Source organism: Molossus molossus, unplaced genomic scaffold, assembly GCF_014108415.1.
Source record: "Molossus molossus isolate mMolMol1 unplaced genomic scaffold, mMolMol1.p scaffold_m16_p_4, whole genome shotgun sequence".
Lineage (NCBI taxonomy): Eukaryota > Metazoa > Chordata > Mammalia > Chiroptera > Molossidae > Molossus > Molossus molossus.
The window spans coordinates 66,881,122-66,896,724 of NW_023425377.1; the positions used below are offsets into that span (position 1 = coordinate 66,881,122).

Sequence of the window (15,603 nt, forward strand, 5' to 3'; positions counted from 1 at the left end):
GGGCCAAAGCTCCTGGAGCGGATGTGGGGTGGGGGCTTCAGAGACAGAGACACAGAGAGACCAAGGGAGACCGAAGGGTCTTCTCGCGCCGCAGATCCCTCTGGGTCAACCAGAGTGGTCAGCACCCTGCCCCTAGCCGGGGGACCCCTGTGCACTAACAGGGGTTGGGGTAGGGGTCGGGGAGAGGGTGGGCGCGGCCCCCTGCCTGGGAGTGGGCACTGGCTTCGCAGCCCGGGCCCCTTTCCCTAGCCTGGCCCAAGGCTCTGGTCTCTTCTAGCTCCACCCCTCACCCCTGCCCCCCTGTCCGGCTAAGCGGTGGATGCTGGTCCCGCAGGGTTGACTCAGACTTGTCCGCAGCCGGACCAGAAAGCAGAAGCCAGAGCAGCAGGGGCACTCACTTCTCTTGCCCCCACCCTTGACTGGGGGTGGGATGGGGTGGAGGGGAAGCTGGCATTCCTTCTTCCCAAAGTCAGGGGCTGGGTGGTAGTGGTGCATCCTGGCCCTCAGCAAGCTCCCAGTGGGGAGAGAGAAACGGGGGTTGGAGCAGTAATTTCCGGAAGCCTGTACTATGTCCATGGGGTGAGGGTTGAGGGTGGTCCTGTAGGATCTAAGCCAGCAGGCAGCCAGATCCAGTTAGCCCCAGGACTGTGCTGGGCACCTCAAGTGATGGGGCCTGTTTCCTGGTCTCTAAAATGGGAGAAGAGGGAGGCTCGGGGCATAAAGTCACCATGGAGGGCTCGGAGGCAGTTACTCCAGCCTGCAGGTGGGGGTTGGGCAGCTGGGCTGTGACTGTGGGAGGGGTTGACACAGGACAGCAGTGCCTGCAGACAGAATAGCCCAGATGAAGGATTGGGGGGGGGGGGTATTGGGACAATGACTGAGATAGTCATTTTGCAGGGCCTCAAATTCCAGTGGAGACACAGAACCAGACCCCACAGGAGCAAATGCCCACACCGGGCCTGCCAAGTCCCCACAGCCTGTGTGTCCCCCACCAGTCTGGGGAAGCACCAGCCTGCACATATACACTCATAACATCAGGTTGGGAGCCAGGATGTGTCTGAAGTCTCCATGGCTGGATGATCCCCCCATACCATCCCTTTGGAATCTTAGCAAAACTCATTTCCTTCTTAAAGCCTCTGCAAGTCAAAGCAACACAGCTTTGGGAGCTAGTTGGGTGCTCTCCCTGTGCTAGGCAGGATGGGAGAAATAATGATAAATATAATTGCTACAATTCTGGATGGACTCATACACATAACCCCACCCATTTGATCACAGGACTCTCAGAGATATCCTGTTGGGGGCCCAGGTAGCAACTACTAACCTCACTTGGTAGGAGGAAACTAAGGATCAGAGGGAAGATGTTCCCAAAGAAACCCTGCAGGTGGTGGAATACAGGAACTGGCTAGAGGACTCCTGGGTTTTATCTTCCTCCATCCCCCATTCCAGGCTCACTCAACTGGTTGGGGTCAGGGGACTAAGATGACCTTTATCCCGAGTGCCCATGCAGTGGGTGAGGACCACATGGGAAAGTGGGCTGCAGTTAGGGGGTGTTTCCTTACTGGACACAGTAGGGACAGTGCCTGGGAAGGCTTGGGGGTTCAGTGGTCAGGCAATTCCTGTCCTTTGAACGCAGTGGGAGAACCAGGACCAGGTCGGTGCCCTGGGCTGCCCTAGGGTGTTGAGCCCCAAAAGGTACTCTATGGGAAGGGGAGGGAAGGGCAGAAGGCTCCCAGCCCTGGGGGTGGGGAGGACCAGGGGACAGGGACCTTAGAGATGGTGAACAGGAGTCTAGGTCAAAGATACTGAGGCTCACATGGAAGAACCCTTTGGGTGGCATGGTAGGGGTTAAGATTATTGACCCCACTTAGCAATGAGGAAGTTGCATATCAGAAGGCATGGCTGGTGGCTGAATGCTGGGACTCAAACCCAGGGGGGCCAGCCTGGGGACCAGCAAGGAGCTGGGCTGGGGTCCCCTGATAAGGCCAGAGCTCAGGGTTTGAACCTTTCTGCTGTGTGACCTTGGTCAGGTCTCTCAACTTCTCTGGATATAAAGAGCTAAACTGGGGGCAGGGGTTGTTAGCCCTCACTGGTAGCTTGAGTTAAATTCAAGTCCATTTCTGAGTGACCAGGTGAATGTCAGGGCCCCTAGCACACAGTGGCCACGGAGAAGCCCTGCTGACAAGAAGCATCCACTGAGTTCAATGTTTTATATCCACATTAGTATCAACGTACCATACAAAACCCATCTGCCAACCTTGCTGGGTAGGCATGAGGGGGTCCACGGCAGCAGAGGAAACGGGCTCTCGTCCCAAAAGAGGAGAGAAAATTGGCTTATAGTCAAGGAAACATAAAATCAGAACCCAACATGATCAAGGAGAAGCCTTGAAACTGCATCGAGTGGAGGTGCTGTGGGCAGTGGTGCATCTCGCTGGCCCAGCAGTACCAGTAGCAGCCTTAATTCCCGGGAGGCCTGGGGCCAGATAGGGTCAGTTCACGAGGTTATTTTTAATTTTTTCGTGTGTGTGTGTGTGTGGGGGGGGGAGCAAGGGGTTCTTGGCAGTAGCTCCATTGTGGGGATAACCAGTGGCAGGTTTCACTTCAGGGTTTGGAGGGGAAGTTGGGTCTGTGGGGCGGGACCCGCCCAGCCCCAAATGTCACAGCTGAGGTTCTTGGAAGAGGCCCAGTGAAGTTCCTTTCTGCTCTGACCCCAGGTCTATGGCTTAAAAACCAGGGCACCCACGCTGGAGCTGAGCACCCCAGGGGCCTTTGTAAACATGGCAGGTACAGGCAGTTGGGGATTGGGGGACCGTAGGGAACTTGGGGGGGGCTGCCAGAGTCTGGGGAGGGCAGTGCCCATGGGGAAAGGGGGCATAAGATAGAGGAGGTGTGCTCCTCTAACAGAGTCTTAGAGGTACAAAGAGGAAGAAAGAGAGGACAGAGAGATGGGGATAGAAACAATCACAGAGAGAGATATACTCAGAGAAAGCAAAAGAGAGATTGAGATAGAGAAGGAGTCACAAAGAAGAGAGATAAAAAAAAATGGAGTCCTGCTCTGTATGGGTCAGCGGGTTGCGGGTGGGGGCCCAGGGCCCGGGGCTCGCACTGGGTGTGCCAGGGTGACGGTGAGGGCGTCGTTGTGCTGCACTAGGGAGGTGTGCTGGTAATGCAGCACCAGTTCCTTCAGGGACCCATACAGGTTGTAGGGCTCTGCAAAACCCAAGCCAGTGGCCGTGCGGTAGATGACGCAGTGCTTCGTATCGCCGTCCACCCTGTGGTGTGGGCAAATGGGTGGTCAGGTGGGCACTTCACAGGCTTGCCCAGTCACTCCCTCAATTCAGACCTGACCTGGTCCAGACCCCTCCATCTCTGGACACTCTTAGCTTCCTCCCCTATGCCCAATAATCCCTTCTTCCTGAGGCAGCCTTGAGGATTTTCTTCCCAAGGCTTAGCACACAGTAGGTGCTCAATAAGAGCTCTTGAAAGGAACATGTAGCTCCTCCACCCCTATAGGCACTCACACCACAGAGCAGGCATAGCAGCCCCGCTGGCTGCTTTCACGGATGAGGAAGGTGCCATCCCGCTTGCCGTTCAGCATTTCCTCAGCCTGCGTGCGGTTGATCTTGCCCACGTACCAGGTGCGTTCCTCATGGTGGGGGAGGTCATCTTCATCCTCCATCAGTGCATACTGGCTGTGGGGTAGGCAGGGAGAGGCCTTGGTCACTTACCTGCTAGCTTCTGAGGTTTTCTTACCACCCGGACAATACTCCCTTCCTGTTGAACTCCTACTCATTCTGAAAAACTCATCCAAACTGGCCCTTCTTCTGCAAAGCCCTCCCAGTCCCCCTTCATGTGGTCACTCACTCTTCTGTCTCATTTTTGATCCCCAACCACTCGTTGATTTTCTTCTGCCGGGCACCTTTCTGGGTGAGCCATCTAGGAGGAAGAGGAAAGGTGGGTCATGCAGCAGAGGCAGGGCCAGCCCATAGGGTTCCAGTCTAGCTGGAGGCGAGTGCTGACCAAGGAGGGTGGGGTTTGGGTATAATGCCTCCAGTTGCCACAGGGGCCAGTTTGAAGGTGGGAGAGCCTGGCTGGCTCTGCCAGGAAACCCCCCATTTATTCTGCTTCTGCTAACACTTATGGAGCCTTCAGAATGCGCCACCCTGCAGGGTCTTATCACCACCAGAGGCTCAGTCTTAGGGACTGCACGCAACACTGTTGGCCTTCACACAGCGCAGTTATCTGTTCTGAGCTGCAGTTTCCCTAGATGGAAAGGGGGAAGTTACAAAAGACTCGGAGAGAACAAAATATGTGCATGGTTGCTCAGCATAGGGCCCTGCATGCAGCAGGTGCACATAAGCATATAAGGCCCAGGTGGGAAGAGCCCTTGCCAAGGTCCTCACGTTGGGACCGTAGGCATGTGCAGGGCACTCACACCAGGTACTGGTCTCGGATCTTGCGCAGCTGCATGAGGTCTGGTTTCAGGCTGTTCATGCGCTTATCGATCTCCCGGTTGTCCAAGGCCTGTGTTCGCAGTTCCTGTTCCAGCTTCGTGCGGCTCTCGTGGATCTCCGCAATGCGAGACTTGAGCCGCTCTGAATTCAGCAGAATCCTGGGGAAGGAGTGGCTCAGAGGCAAGGAATGGCTCCCAGCCTCTAAGCCTTGGCACATGCTGTTCCCTGATTTCTACTCTGGTGAACTCCTATTCAGCCTTAAAAGCTCATTTCAACTGACCCTCTGTTTCCTTTCTCTCCCCACTTGCACTACAGCATAGGGTGAGTTAGGGTAGGACAGAGGAGCTGGACTTACCTCTGCATCTCTTTCTCATTGCCCTCACGCCGGAAGCGCTCCAGATATTCCTTGCTGCACTTCTCTTGAGTCTGGCCCTGTTCTTCGAAGATCTTGATGGTTTCATTGAAGGCCTCGATTGCTGTGCGCTTCATCTGCAGTTCCTGGAGGTGGGGGTGACTCTTAGCATCTTCTGGGACTCCCCGCAAGTGCCTCATGAGGGTGATGGCAGATCCTAACTCTTTGCTCAAGCTGTTCCATCCACTGGACATGTCATTCCTCTAGCTCTTACTGTACCAAACGAACTCCTATTCAACCTTCAATACCTCATTCCCCAAACACACTCCTCCTTTATAACTTCCTTTGAGCGCCTTATAAACACCTGGATTTGTTAGCACTGCTGATAATTAATGATAAATCTAGTTGCTACAGTTCATGGAGCTCCTTCTCAGAGTAGATGCTGTACCAAGCACTTCCGGTGCACCAAGTGTTGACAGAACCTGCCAACAGCCTCCTATAAAGTTAGAACTATTAATGGGGAAACTAAGCCTCAGGGGGGCCCACATCATGTCTAAGGTCACGATGTTCCTAACACATCCCAGACCAGTGTCTTGTCCACTCAGAGACTGAACTGACCCATTAGTAAAAAGAGGACAGGAAAGAAATCCTTCAGGGATCACAGGGTAAACTAAGCCATTCCCAGCCTGAGAGGGGCATTTGATCTGAGTAAATTACATTTCAACTTGCCAAAGGAGTTCATCAATACAGTGCCAGAGTGAGAAAACTTCCCCTTCCCTGTTTTAGAAGATGCTGTCCTTTATTATTTATTTTTTTAAAGATGCTGTTTTTTTTTTCTTTCTTTCTTTCTTTTTATTGATTTTACAGAGAGAGGAAGGGAGAGGAAGAGAGACAGAAACATTGACGAGAGAGAACATCGATTGGCCACCTCCTGCATGTCCCACACTTGGGAATTTGGCTCACAACCTGGGCAAGTCCCCTGACTGGTAATTGAACTGGTGACCTCTTGGTGCATGGGTCAATGCTCAATCACTGAGCCACACCAGATGGGTGAAGATGCTGTTCTTTAATGTGACCTCCTGACTGACTGCCTCACCTCACATGAGATTATTGTCACCACTACGAATAACCTCTAGGTTGAAGGGGATGGAGAAGAAATTAAGACCCACAGTTCCAGTTTACAAATGGGGAAACTGAGGTCCTAAGAGACACGCAGGCCAACTACTAGAGGTCCTAGCTCAACTACTCCTGAGAGGTTGGTTGGTGTCATCTCATTTGTTCTTTTTTTTAACCACATACATTTACTTCTATGTTTTTAGGGTAGTCCCTGGTGCTAAGTGACTGTTTTGTGATCTGGAAGCAGTCGTCTGTCCCCATGGCCACCGTGTCTTCCCATGTGTGCAGGTCTGAGGTACCTGGGAGGTGCGTGTGTACTCCTCGTAGAGCTGGTCGTACTCGCGGCTCTTCTCCTGGTACTGCTGGTGGTAGACTTTGAGCTGGGCACCCACGGCCTCCACGCTATCTTCCTTGACAATCTGGTCCTGAGGACACCCGGCGTGATCAGTGAAACCACCTGGGAAATTGAGGCCTGGGGCCACCCTCTCTGGCTCCTGCCCAGGCTTCAGACCTGTTGGTACTTGGACACAGGGTACAGGAGCCGCGTGTCTAGTTTGGCATTGTACTGGGCCAGCGACTCGTGGCGGTAGTGGGTGATGAGGTCCACGACAGAGCAGAAGGTGAGTGGCTCTGAGAAGCCATAGTGCCCATCACGGTGGAAGACCTTAATTAGCTTGTTGTTCCCACCTTTCCTAGGAGTGGATAAGAGGAGGTGTCAGCGACCAGTGGGACCCCCAGCCTGACTTCCAGGCTTCCTGGCCCCGACACCACACACATCCTCCTCCCACCTCTCACCCCAGTCATCCCAAAAGGGGCAGGCCCCCACCTAAGGGTCAGGGTATACTCTCCCTGAATCTTGCTGGAGGCATCTCGGACCAGGAAGGTGCCATCAGGTGTGTCCCGGAGTTTGTCATTCACCTCCTCCCTGTGGGGACACCCAGGATTGGGGCCTCTCATTGGAGACCCTTGTCCTTCAGGCCCTGCCTACCACATGGCCCTACCCCACAACCCTACCTGGAGATGTCACCCCAATACCACTCAGCATCCTGAAGGGAGGGCAGATTCCCCCCATTAGCCAACCCCGCAGGGGCCGGCTTTGCCTTGGGTGGTTTAGGTGGCAGAGCTGGAGGACAGGAAAACAAACACAGTGAGCACCAACTCTATACTAGGGTCAGCTCCCACTGCAACCAAACCTGTTGATGCTTGCGGGGCTTAGAGTCAACACTCACGGCCCTCCAACAGTAAGAAAGGATAAGGATACAAGGGGAGGGTGTCACCTGGGGGTGTGACCTCCTGCTCCTCCAGGTGCTCCTGAAGCAACTTTTCCACCAGCAGAGTTGGGAAGTCAGGGTTAGGCTCAGTCCTAGGGGAGGGGAGTGCAGTGAGTACTGGGTAGGGGTATCTCCACACGGGTGTGCACAAGGCCCTGAATTGCTTGCACACCTGGGTGGGAGGGTACACATAAAAGCTGGGAAGCAGGACAGATGACACAGGCAGGTGTGGGAAGCCAACTGCTGCTTATATATGTTCAGTAAGCGCTCAATAAATGCTCATACAAGACCTGAACAAGAGTCCAGCACCTAGGATGGGGGTGCAGAAGCGAAGGTACAGGCACCACACAGATGCTTCTCCTCTGGTCTAGGCCTCAAGCCCTCTGGGGCGGGGGCTCTCCCCAAAGCCCAGGTACACCCCTGTTATTATCCTTCCTACCACCCACATGACAGCAGTTGTGGCCTGCTACACGACCCCCCCCCCACCCCCCCCCCGCAACACACACACACAAGCCTCTGTGCCTTCCCTTTATCTAAAATCCAGTCCCTTCCCAGGTCCCACTCCCATAGGCACCGGCTGCTCACCCGACAGGTGGGACCCCTGGTGGCGGCGAGGGAGGCTGCGCACGCAGCAGCAGCGGCCCAAAGGCAACGCCCAGGGCTCGCAAAGCGGGACCCAGGGCAGGGGCGCGCTGGGCCACCCGGCCCAGGTGCTGGAGCAGGAAGCGCAGCGTGAGCGCTTGGTGCAGTGACAGCGTTGGGGGCTCCAGAGCTGGCCCCACGGGCCCCACGGCCTCTGCGGACAGACAGCCAGGCAGGGTGAGCCAGGCTACCCCCCCCCCCCCCCCCCCCGCCGCCATGCCCAGTAGTCCCCACCAGGCGCACCTCGCAGGGCACGGCAGGCCTCGGCAGCGGCCTCCAGCGGCACGAGAGGCGCAGGCAGTGCCAGAAGGAAGCACTTGATGCCATCCGCCAGGGCTGCCGCATCCCACTGCTCTAGGTCGCTCAGGGACCAATCTGTGGGTGTAGGGGTGGCAGTGTGGGTGGGGCTGTTAGGGTCGACTCCCCGCCTCCCCCACCGGTTGAATGCCCCCCTCACCTGTGCACGGGGGTGGCAGCTCAGGCCTGTAAAGGGATTCACTGTCTAGTCCTGGAATGGGAGGAGCAAGACAGCTGTCAGTTGCTGCCCTGACCCCATATGGGGGCAGGGGTGGCTATTCACCTCCCGGAGATAAAAGCAGGGGGGAAGGGAAGGAGATGGCAGCAGGGGACTCAGCACATGCAATGGTGGGTCTGGTGTCTGGGTCCCATCTCCCCTGGGAGTCTTTCCTTCCCTAAACATGGAGACCCAGAGCATCTAGGCTCAGCCTTCTCCCATGCAGTGAACCCAGCAGCTCTGTTAAGGGATGAGATGCCCATCACCAGAGGTAAGCAAGCAGAATCCAGGGGTTGCAGCCAGGCCAAGGCTCACCTGTCCGCTCAATGGCCTCTACAAGCTTCACCAGCAGTGGGGGAGCCACATCAGGGGGGGAGAACTGCTCAGGCAGGTCAGGAAGTGTGAAACCTGGCAGGAGGGGACAGCAAGTTGACAGAGTCCCTGGAAGAACCCTCACCCTCCTTTTGGCCTGCTGAATCTCAGCTGGCGCAGCTCCAGGCAGGGCCTAGCTCAGGCAAAGACCTGGCATCTGGACCACCACCCTGGGCCCTATGGCTGGGGGTGGGAGGGCCAAGTTGGTGGGAAACAATTTTCTGGGTCAAGAGATCAATCATACAACTTCAGAGATCAGGTGTAGTAGGTTGATTAGTGTCCCCTCAAAATGATGTCCACATCCTAATCCCTGGTACCTGTGGCTATAACCTTATTTGGAAATAGGGTCTTTGCAGATATAATTAAGGGAAGGATTTTGAGATGAGATCATCTTGGGTTTAGAGCCCTAAATGCAATGACTGGTATCTGTAAGAGAAGCCATATGCCCTGGCCAGTGTGGCTCAGTTGGTTGGAGTGTAGACCAGAAGGTTGTGGGTTCGATCCCCAGTCAGGGTGTGTATGGGAGGCAACCAATCGATGTGTCTCTCTCCTTTCCTCCCTCTCTAAAATCCATTGGAAAAAGAAAAAAGAGAGAAATCATGTTATAACAGAGGCAGGCAGAGATGGGGGTGATATGGCCATAAACTAAGGATGCTTGGAGCCATCACAAGCTGTAAGAGGCAGAAAGGATCCTCCCCTAGACACTCTGGAGAGAGCATGGCCCTGCTGATACTTGATCTTGGACTTCTGGCCTCCAGAACCATTAGAAAATACACTTCTGTGGTTTGAAGCCACCTGGTTTGTGGAACTTACAGTGGCCCCAGGAAACTCTATAGCAGGTTTCTGCCCTTGCCACTTCGCAGCCTTGGGTACAGGAACAGCATTGTCTGAGCCTTAGTTTCCTCAACTGAGAAACTATCTCTTCCTTCTTAGTGGGAACAACAAAGTGGATGAGAAAGAATAAAAAGAAAACATCCCCACTTAGGTCAGAACATTACCCTCCAAAGACGTTCCTCTACTTTCAAAGTCATTTTGCCTTGAAAAAGTTATCTCCCCACTTTTTTTTTTTATCCTCACCCGAGGACATTTTTTCATTTTTTTGTTCACATAGTGTGGGAGAAAGAGAGAGGAAGAGAGAAAGAGAGAAAGATCGACATGAAAGGTACACATCGAGTGGCTGCCACCCACACGACCCAACCAGGGCTGGGGACAAACTGCAACCGAGATACGTGCCCTTAGTGGGAACCGAACCCGGGTCTCTCTGGACCGCAGGCCGACGCTCTAACCACTGAGAAAACCGGCCAGGGCATCTCCCCATTTTTTAAAAAGCTGAAAGCACTGCCAGAGGGTGCCAGGGGCCTCTGAGGCTCAGCCCCTTCAGGCTCTGAGCTTCCCAGGGGGCCCTTTGTGCTCAGCAGCTCTTCCTGCACAGTCACCATTTGATGGGGTTCTGGCCCTTGGCTGGATGCCCTGGCACACAACAGGAGCAAGCTGGGGCCTGCAGGGCCTCCCTGAGTGATGGGCCAGGTGGCGCCACAAGCTGGAGAAAGGCCCAGCTACAGTGAAAACGCCAAAAATATAAAAAAGTAAAAGAACAAGGGGACAGAAGGTGGGTGAAGCTCAGTTCTAAAACTTTACCCTGAAACTTGTCTGTGACCAGTTTGTGAAATGGGAAGGAGGTTCCATCAGAAAAGCTGTCACCCCATTTTATGGATCAGGACCTGAGGTTCAGAGAGGGAGCAACTTCACTGTGGTGAGGTACACAACCCAAGTGATACTGGGGTGCTGCACTCAGCACCCTGCATGCGGTGGACAGAGGAAACACAGGCAGCCGTAGTATGCTCCCCAGTGGTCTCAGGAACCCTGTAGGAGACCAGTCCTCCCCGTTTCCAAATGAGGAAACTGAGGTCTAGAGAGGCCTCTCCCCACCATGTCATCCATCCCTGGAAGATTTGGAGGGCGGGGCTGCCGCCCTGAGTGGGGATGTGTGTGGAGGCTGGACCTGAGCCAGGCAGAGGAGGGAGGTGGCTGTTACCAGGGAGAGAAGCAGATTCTGGCTGAGGGCCCGGATGGGGCCGCCTCCTGCTCTTCCAGGCCAACACAGGACGCAGGCCCAGGCCCCGGAGACACCAGATGCTGCGAGTCCCAAGCTAGCGCCACACTGCCCTGGTGTCCCCATTCCACCCCGTGGCATGGGACTCTGTAGGCATCAGTGTCCATCTGGCACAAACCAGACAGTTCATTGGTCAGGGCCATGGTGTGTCCCAGGACCTTAGCTTTAACTGGGTGGTCCTGAAAGAATGGTCTGACACCTTGCACCTCAGTCTCCCTATCTGTACATGGACCTCACTGGGCTGCTGTGAGGTCAGAGCAGACCATGCCAGGCACTCAGCACTCATCAATCTCTTCCCCACAACCTTGATTTCCCTAGTAGAACCCAACCCTCTGCCCAGCATACAGAAATTTCAATGTATACCCAGTGTCCTTGAACCCCTACTCCCAGCACACCCTCTGGAAGGGGGATGGCTGAGGGTCTTTGAGAAGGGTGTGGGGTTCTCATACTGCACCATGCTTGTGGCCTTGACTGAGCATCTCACCCTTTCTGGGTTTCATGGCTCCCTTCACTTTGGAAACCAGGTAAAATCAGGGTAACAAAGGGGGTGCCTCAAGGGACCCTGGTTGCAAACCATAGAATGAAAATAAATTGAGCCTCTGAATTCTACTAAAAACTCCCCACTGTCTTCAAAATGAATCCCATGATATCCCCAAAGCACAGCCCCTGTTGGCTCCCCTTCCTCATTCTATCCTGCCCTGCTGGCTGTTCCTGGAACCCATCACCTTCCTACCTCATGGACTCTGCCCTGTTAGACCCACTGCCTAGAGCCCTTCACTCCCAGCTCCTTCCTTACAGCCTCTGTCATCAGCTAATCACATTCTTGTCACTTCATGAACCAGGCCCACGAGGGCAGGGCCGGGCCTGTGTCTACTCCTGTGTTCCCAATATTGTAAACTGCATCCAGCCCTTGATAGCAGCGCAGTCAACACTTGCCAACTGACTAAACGCCCTTATTCCTCCTTCCTTAGAAGAGGCACCATTGCCTCACTGAAAAGAAGAGGAAACTGAGGGTTTAAGGGAAACTCCACCAGACAGAGCCCCTGCTGCAGCTCACCTGGCTCAGGGGCCCCCTCTTGGGGCCTGGCAGGCAATGGGCGGGGGCCTCGGGGGCGAGGGCCAGGCCTGGACAGGGCCACAGGACCCAGGAACTCGACGTAGGTACCAGGGAAGTCACCACGTTGCCGAGTTCGCTCATTGAGGCCAGGCATCCAGCCCACGTTCTGCGGGCATCGCTCGCTGCCCTCAGCCACACCCAGCACCTGTAGTGCTGCCCGGCTCACCACCAGCACGTCCCCAGGCAACAGCTCCAGGTCCTCTGGCCGCTCCCGGCGGAATGGGTACAGTGCACGGTATTGGAAGCCCTCAGCGCCAGCCATGGTGAGCAGGGGGCTTCTGTATGGTCAGGTGGCTGCTTGGGGCCCCAGTGGCCCCATCAGCTGGGGTGGGGGCCAGGTAGGTCCACTGGGTCAGTTTGAGGTGCTCAGACCTCTATTTCCAGCAAAAAGTTACAGGTGACTACAGGGGATGCTCATGCCTTGCTTCCTGTCATTATTCTACAACCCTTACAAGGGTTACTTGTTGTTTGGTCCATCATTCGTCAGCTGGTGGGAGGGGATCGGCAGTGTGTTCTCTGGTCACTCAGTTGCTTCGAACCCCTCAATCTGAAGGGTCAGGCTGGGCCAGGCCATTCACTCACTCACTCATGTGGCAGGCCATGGGCGCCAGCGACTGGTGGCTCTTTTGGCTGCGCCAGACGAGGAGGCTGAGGGCACAGGCTGTCACCATGCTTGGCAGGGGACGCTTACCTAGGGGGAGACAGACAAGGCAGGGGCAAGGCAGTATAGGCCAGCTTGGACTCCTCCCACCCCCAACTCAGAGACAGGCCCAAATCCCGGGTTGGAACCCCCTGACTCACTTGGTAATCTTGGGCTATTTCCTGTCCTTCTCTGGGTCTCAGTTTACTCAGCTGTAAAGTGCGTGCAATAATAGCCCTTCCTTGGGGTAATTGCCCCAGACATGTTGTATGCTGGGTAAACAAGCTCTGTTAGAGATGGGAAAACTGAGGCTCAGGGCAGGGAGGTCTTTGTCCCACCAGGAAGCCACCATTCAAAACCCCAGATCTGCCTCACTTCAAGGCCCAAGGATGGATGAGAGGAGGTAGCAGCCACATGGCCAGAGAGTTAGACTCAGAGTGGGAAGGGCAACAGGGACCGCTAAGGGTGCTGTGGGGGTCCTGAGGAGGGGTCAGGCACAGAAGGAGGCAGCAGGGGCACAAAGCAGTAGGAAAGGAAGTCCCAGCAGAGTACCCCTGCTGCCCCACACAGAGGCCAAAGGATCTCTGATCTCTGTGAGGGAGGGGTGAACAGGAGTCCTGGCTGACTCAGCACAGGGCCCATAGTAGATGCTCAGAACACAAGTGGGTCAGTGGGAGGCTGAGAGGACCTTAGCCCCAGGGTGATGGGTGGATGGCAGGAGGGCATTGCAACTGCCAATGGGGAGGCTGCTGTTTGCAGGGTGATGATCACCCACCAGGAGCCTCCAATCTCAGGGAGACAGAGCTCAGGAAACACATATTCCCAGTCTCAGCTCTGCAGGTTCAGTCCTCCTGAGAGCTTGGGGTTCGGGTGCTTTTCTAGAGGGCAGGTCCTCACTAAAGACAGATAGGGGCACTGGCCACATGCAAAGGCTTGAAAGTGGGAAACTGCTTGGAAAGAGTTCAGGGTGACTCTTAAGAAAGGCACCAACCACGCAGGGCTTCTGCCGGGCAGACAGAGGACTGGAACAACACACCACCGGTCACACCTCCCACCCCCAAGTCCCCGTCACCACCACCACGGAGGGCTTTAGGAGAGCCCTAGGAGGTGTCCGAGCTGGGAGCAGAGGCTCCACATTCCAGGGTGCCCCAACTTACCCGCTCCCTGGCCCTTGTATCCCCATTCCACAGGTGGGGAAGCTGAGATTCAGTAAGGGGACGTCTAGAAAACCGCCTGGATTCGCTTGCCTGCACTCCTTTGCACACGCCTGGTGAGTGCACGGGGGATCCAGAGCTCCCCGAATCCAAGAGGCGGGGTAGCGGAGCCAGACTTGGCCGGGGCTCCGCGGCTAGCCGCAGGGCCTGCGCGCTCACGCGTGTTCAGACGCGCACCCAGGCCCGCGTTGACCCCCGGAAGTGGAGCCGAACCCCGACCCTCGTACCTAACTACGCTCACACAATGCCTGGAGCCCCTCATTTCTCTTTGACGCCCCACTCCCAGCAAGGCCTCCTTCCATTCCCAGCCAAGGCTCCAGCTCTTTTATCTTTGCCTGGAGGCCCCCCGTTCCGCCCCCACCGTGTGGGTTGGCTGCACCGCTGCCAGGTCGAGCTCAAGGCCTTCTGCTTACTGTGGCCCCCGGGGTCCCACGGGCCGACGCTCTGCCTAGGCATCCCGCATTTGCACGCACCCCCAGCCCCGCCTGCCACGCCGGCTGGCCCGGACTTACTGGTCGTGGTTGCTAACGCCGACGCCGTGGAGGCCGTAACGCAGAGCGGAGCCTGACCCGTGGCTCCACCACCGTCGCCGTCAGCGCCACCGCGGGATCCCCGCCTCCGCCGTCGAGGTTCCGAACAGCCGGGCCCACCCCTGGCGGAAATGGCCGAGCATATTCGGGCCGGCGGGAGAAGGGAGGCCAAGGAAGAGCCTGGAGGCGTCCTAGTGCTTCCGGAAAGAGCCGAACATACTCCCGCGGGACTGGGGAGTGGCGGGTGCCCCTGAGATAGTCAATCGTTTCCGGAGACAGCCGAACGCAATCGGGTCATATAAATGCTCCCGAGGTTAGCTTCGGCTGGACTCGGCTGGGTTTAGAGACGCCCGAGCGATTCTGGAAATAGTCGAGCGCAAATAGGTCAGACGAGTGATTCCGAGACTGGGCTCAGCTGGGTTCGCCTGAGCTGAGAAACACCCGAGTGATCCCGGAAATGGCCGAGCATAATCGGACCGGATGAATGATTCCGAGGCTGGGTTCGGAGGGGATCAACTGGGCTCGTTTTACAGACGCCCGAGCAATTCCGGAATTGGCCGAGTAAGCCCCCAGTTGGACTGGCGAAGAGGCTGAGCCCCGAGACTGCAGAGTTTCTGTAAAGAACTGAGCGCGCTGGGTCCCAAACGAGGCCCTAGGAGTTCAGAACCAGAGAGGGCCCACCAGCTTCCAGAAATTGCCGAAGAATGGACGGCTCCAGAGGGCGGGTGATGGGGCCCCGAGTTCAGGAAACAGGAGCCGGCAGCATGGGGGAAGAGGCTCCACAGAGAACCACAGTGGAACCAGGAGGAGCCGGGGGCTGAAGGTAGCTCCGTGGCAGCCCAGAGCGCCGCGCTGGGACGCCGCTGAACGAACTCCCGCCCAGCCTGCGCGAGACCGCGCCCGACTCGGGACCGAAAGACTGTGGAGGGAAATAGCCGAAGACACTTAGGAACGGGGCGTGTCTAAACGTTTCTGACATTGAGAGCTGCAAAAGTAACCCGACGCTCTGGGCTGAGCTGGGTTCTGGTGGAGACCCGGGTAATTTTTTTTTAGTTTTGTTTTTGTTCGTTTTTTATCCTCATCCGAGGACATTTTTCCACCTTTTTGTTCAGGTAGAGTAGGAGGGAGGGAGAGGAAGAGAGAGAGAGAAACATCGATGTGAAAGGGACACATGGAGTGGTTGCCTCCCGCAAGACCCAACCAGGGCTGGGGACAAACTGCAACCGAGGAACGGGTACGTGCCCTTAGCGGGAAGCGTGGACCGCAGGCCC

At 56.0% G+C, this 15,603-nt stretch overlaps 1 protein-coding gene across 2 annotated transcripts; it reads right to left on the reverse strand.

Annotated features, from left to right (window-relative positions):
• Window positions 1–3,050: 3,050 nt before the first annotated feature.
• PIK3R2 (phosphoinositide-3-kinase regulatory subunit 2) lies at window positions 3,051–14,408 on the reverse strand. 2 transcript variants are annotated; one of them, XM_036242045.1, is made up of 17 exons: window positions 14,315–14,408; window positions 12,750–12,875; window positions 11,889–12,639; window positions 8,662–8,754; window positions 8,290–8,340; window positions 8,076–8,207; window positions 7,776–7,986; window positions 7,197–7,282; window positions 6,934–7,042; window positions 6,746–6,844; window positions 6,431–6,611; window positions 6,219–6,344; window positions 4,807–4,949; window positions 4,433–4,609; window positions 3,862–3,933; window positions 3,519–3,689; window positions 3,051–3,269 (listed from the first exon to the last, which is right to left on the reverse strand). In XM_036242045.1, exons 3-17 carry the CDS (start codon window positions 12,208–12,210, stop codon window positions 3,062–3,064), a joined length of 2,181 nt encoding a protein of 726 aa, XP_036097938.1. In that variant the 5' UTR covers window positions 12,211–12,639; window positions 12,750–12,875; window positions 14,315–14,408; the 3' UTR covers window positions 3,051–3,061. The 2 variants fall into 2 exon arrangements, with proteins under 2 accessions (XP_036097938.1, XP_036097936.1); XM_036242043.1 differs by lacking the exon at window positions 12,750–12,875 and having other exon boundaries at window positions 14,315–14,394.
• Between the last annotated feature and the right edge of the window lie 1,195 nt (window positions 14,409–15,603).

Bases quoted from the DNA above. Each gene is read 5' to 3' on its own strand.
- PIK3R2 (XM_036242045.1), bottom strand. From the start codon at position 12,210: ATGGCTGGCGCTGAGGGCTTCCAATACCGTGCACTGTACCCATTCCGC. The intron at 8,208-8,289 runs GTGAGGGGGGCA...CTACACCCACAG, and splicing joins GCTGCCACCCCCGTGCACAG to ATTGGTCCCTGAGCGACCTA. The intron at 7,987-8,075 runs GTGCGCCTGGTG...GTCTGTCCGCAG, and splicing joins GGCCTGCCGTGCCCTGCGAG to AGGCCGTGGGGCCCGTGGGG.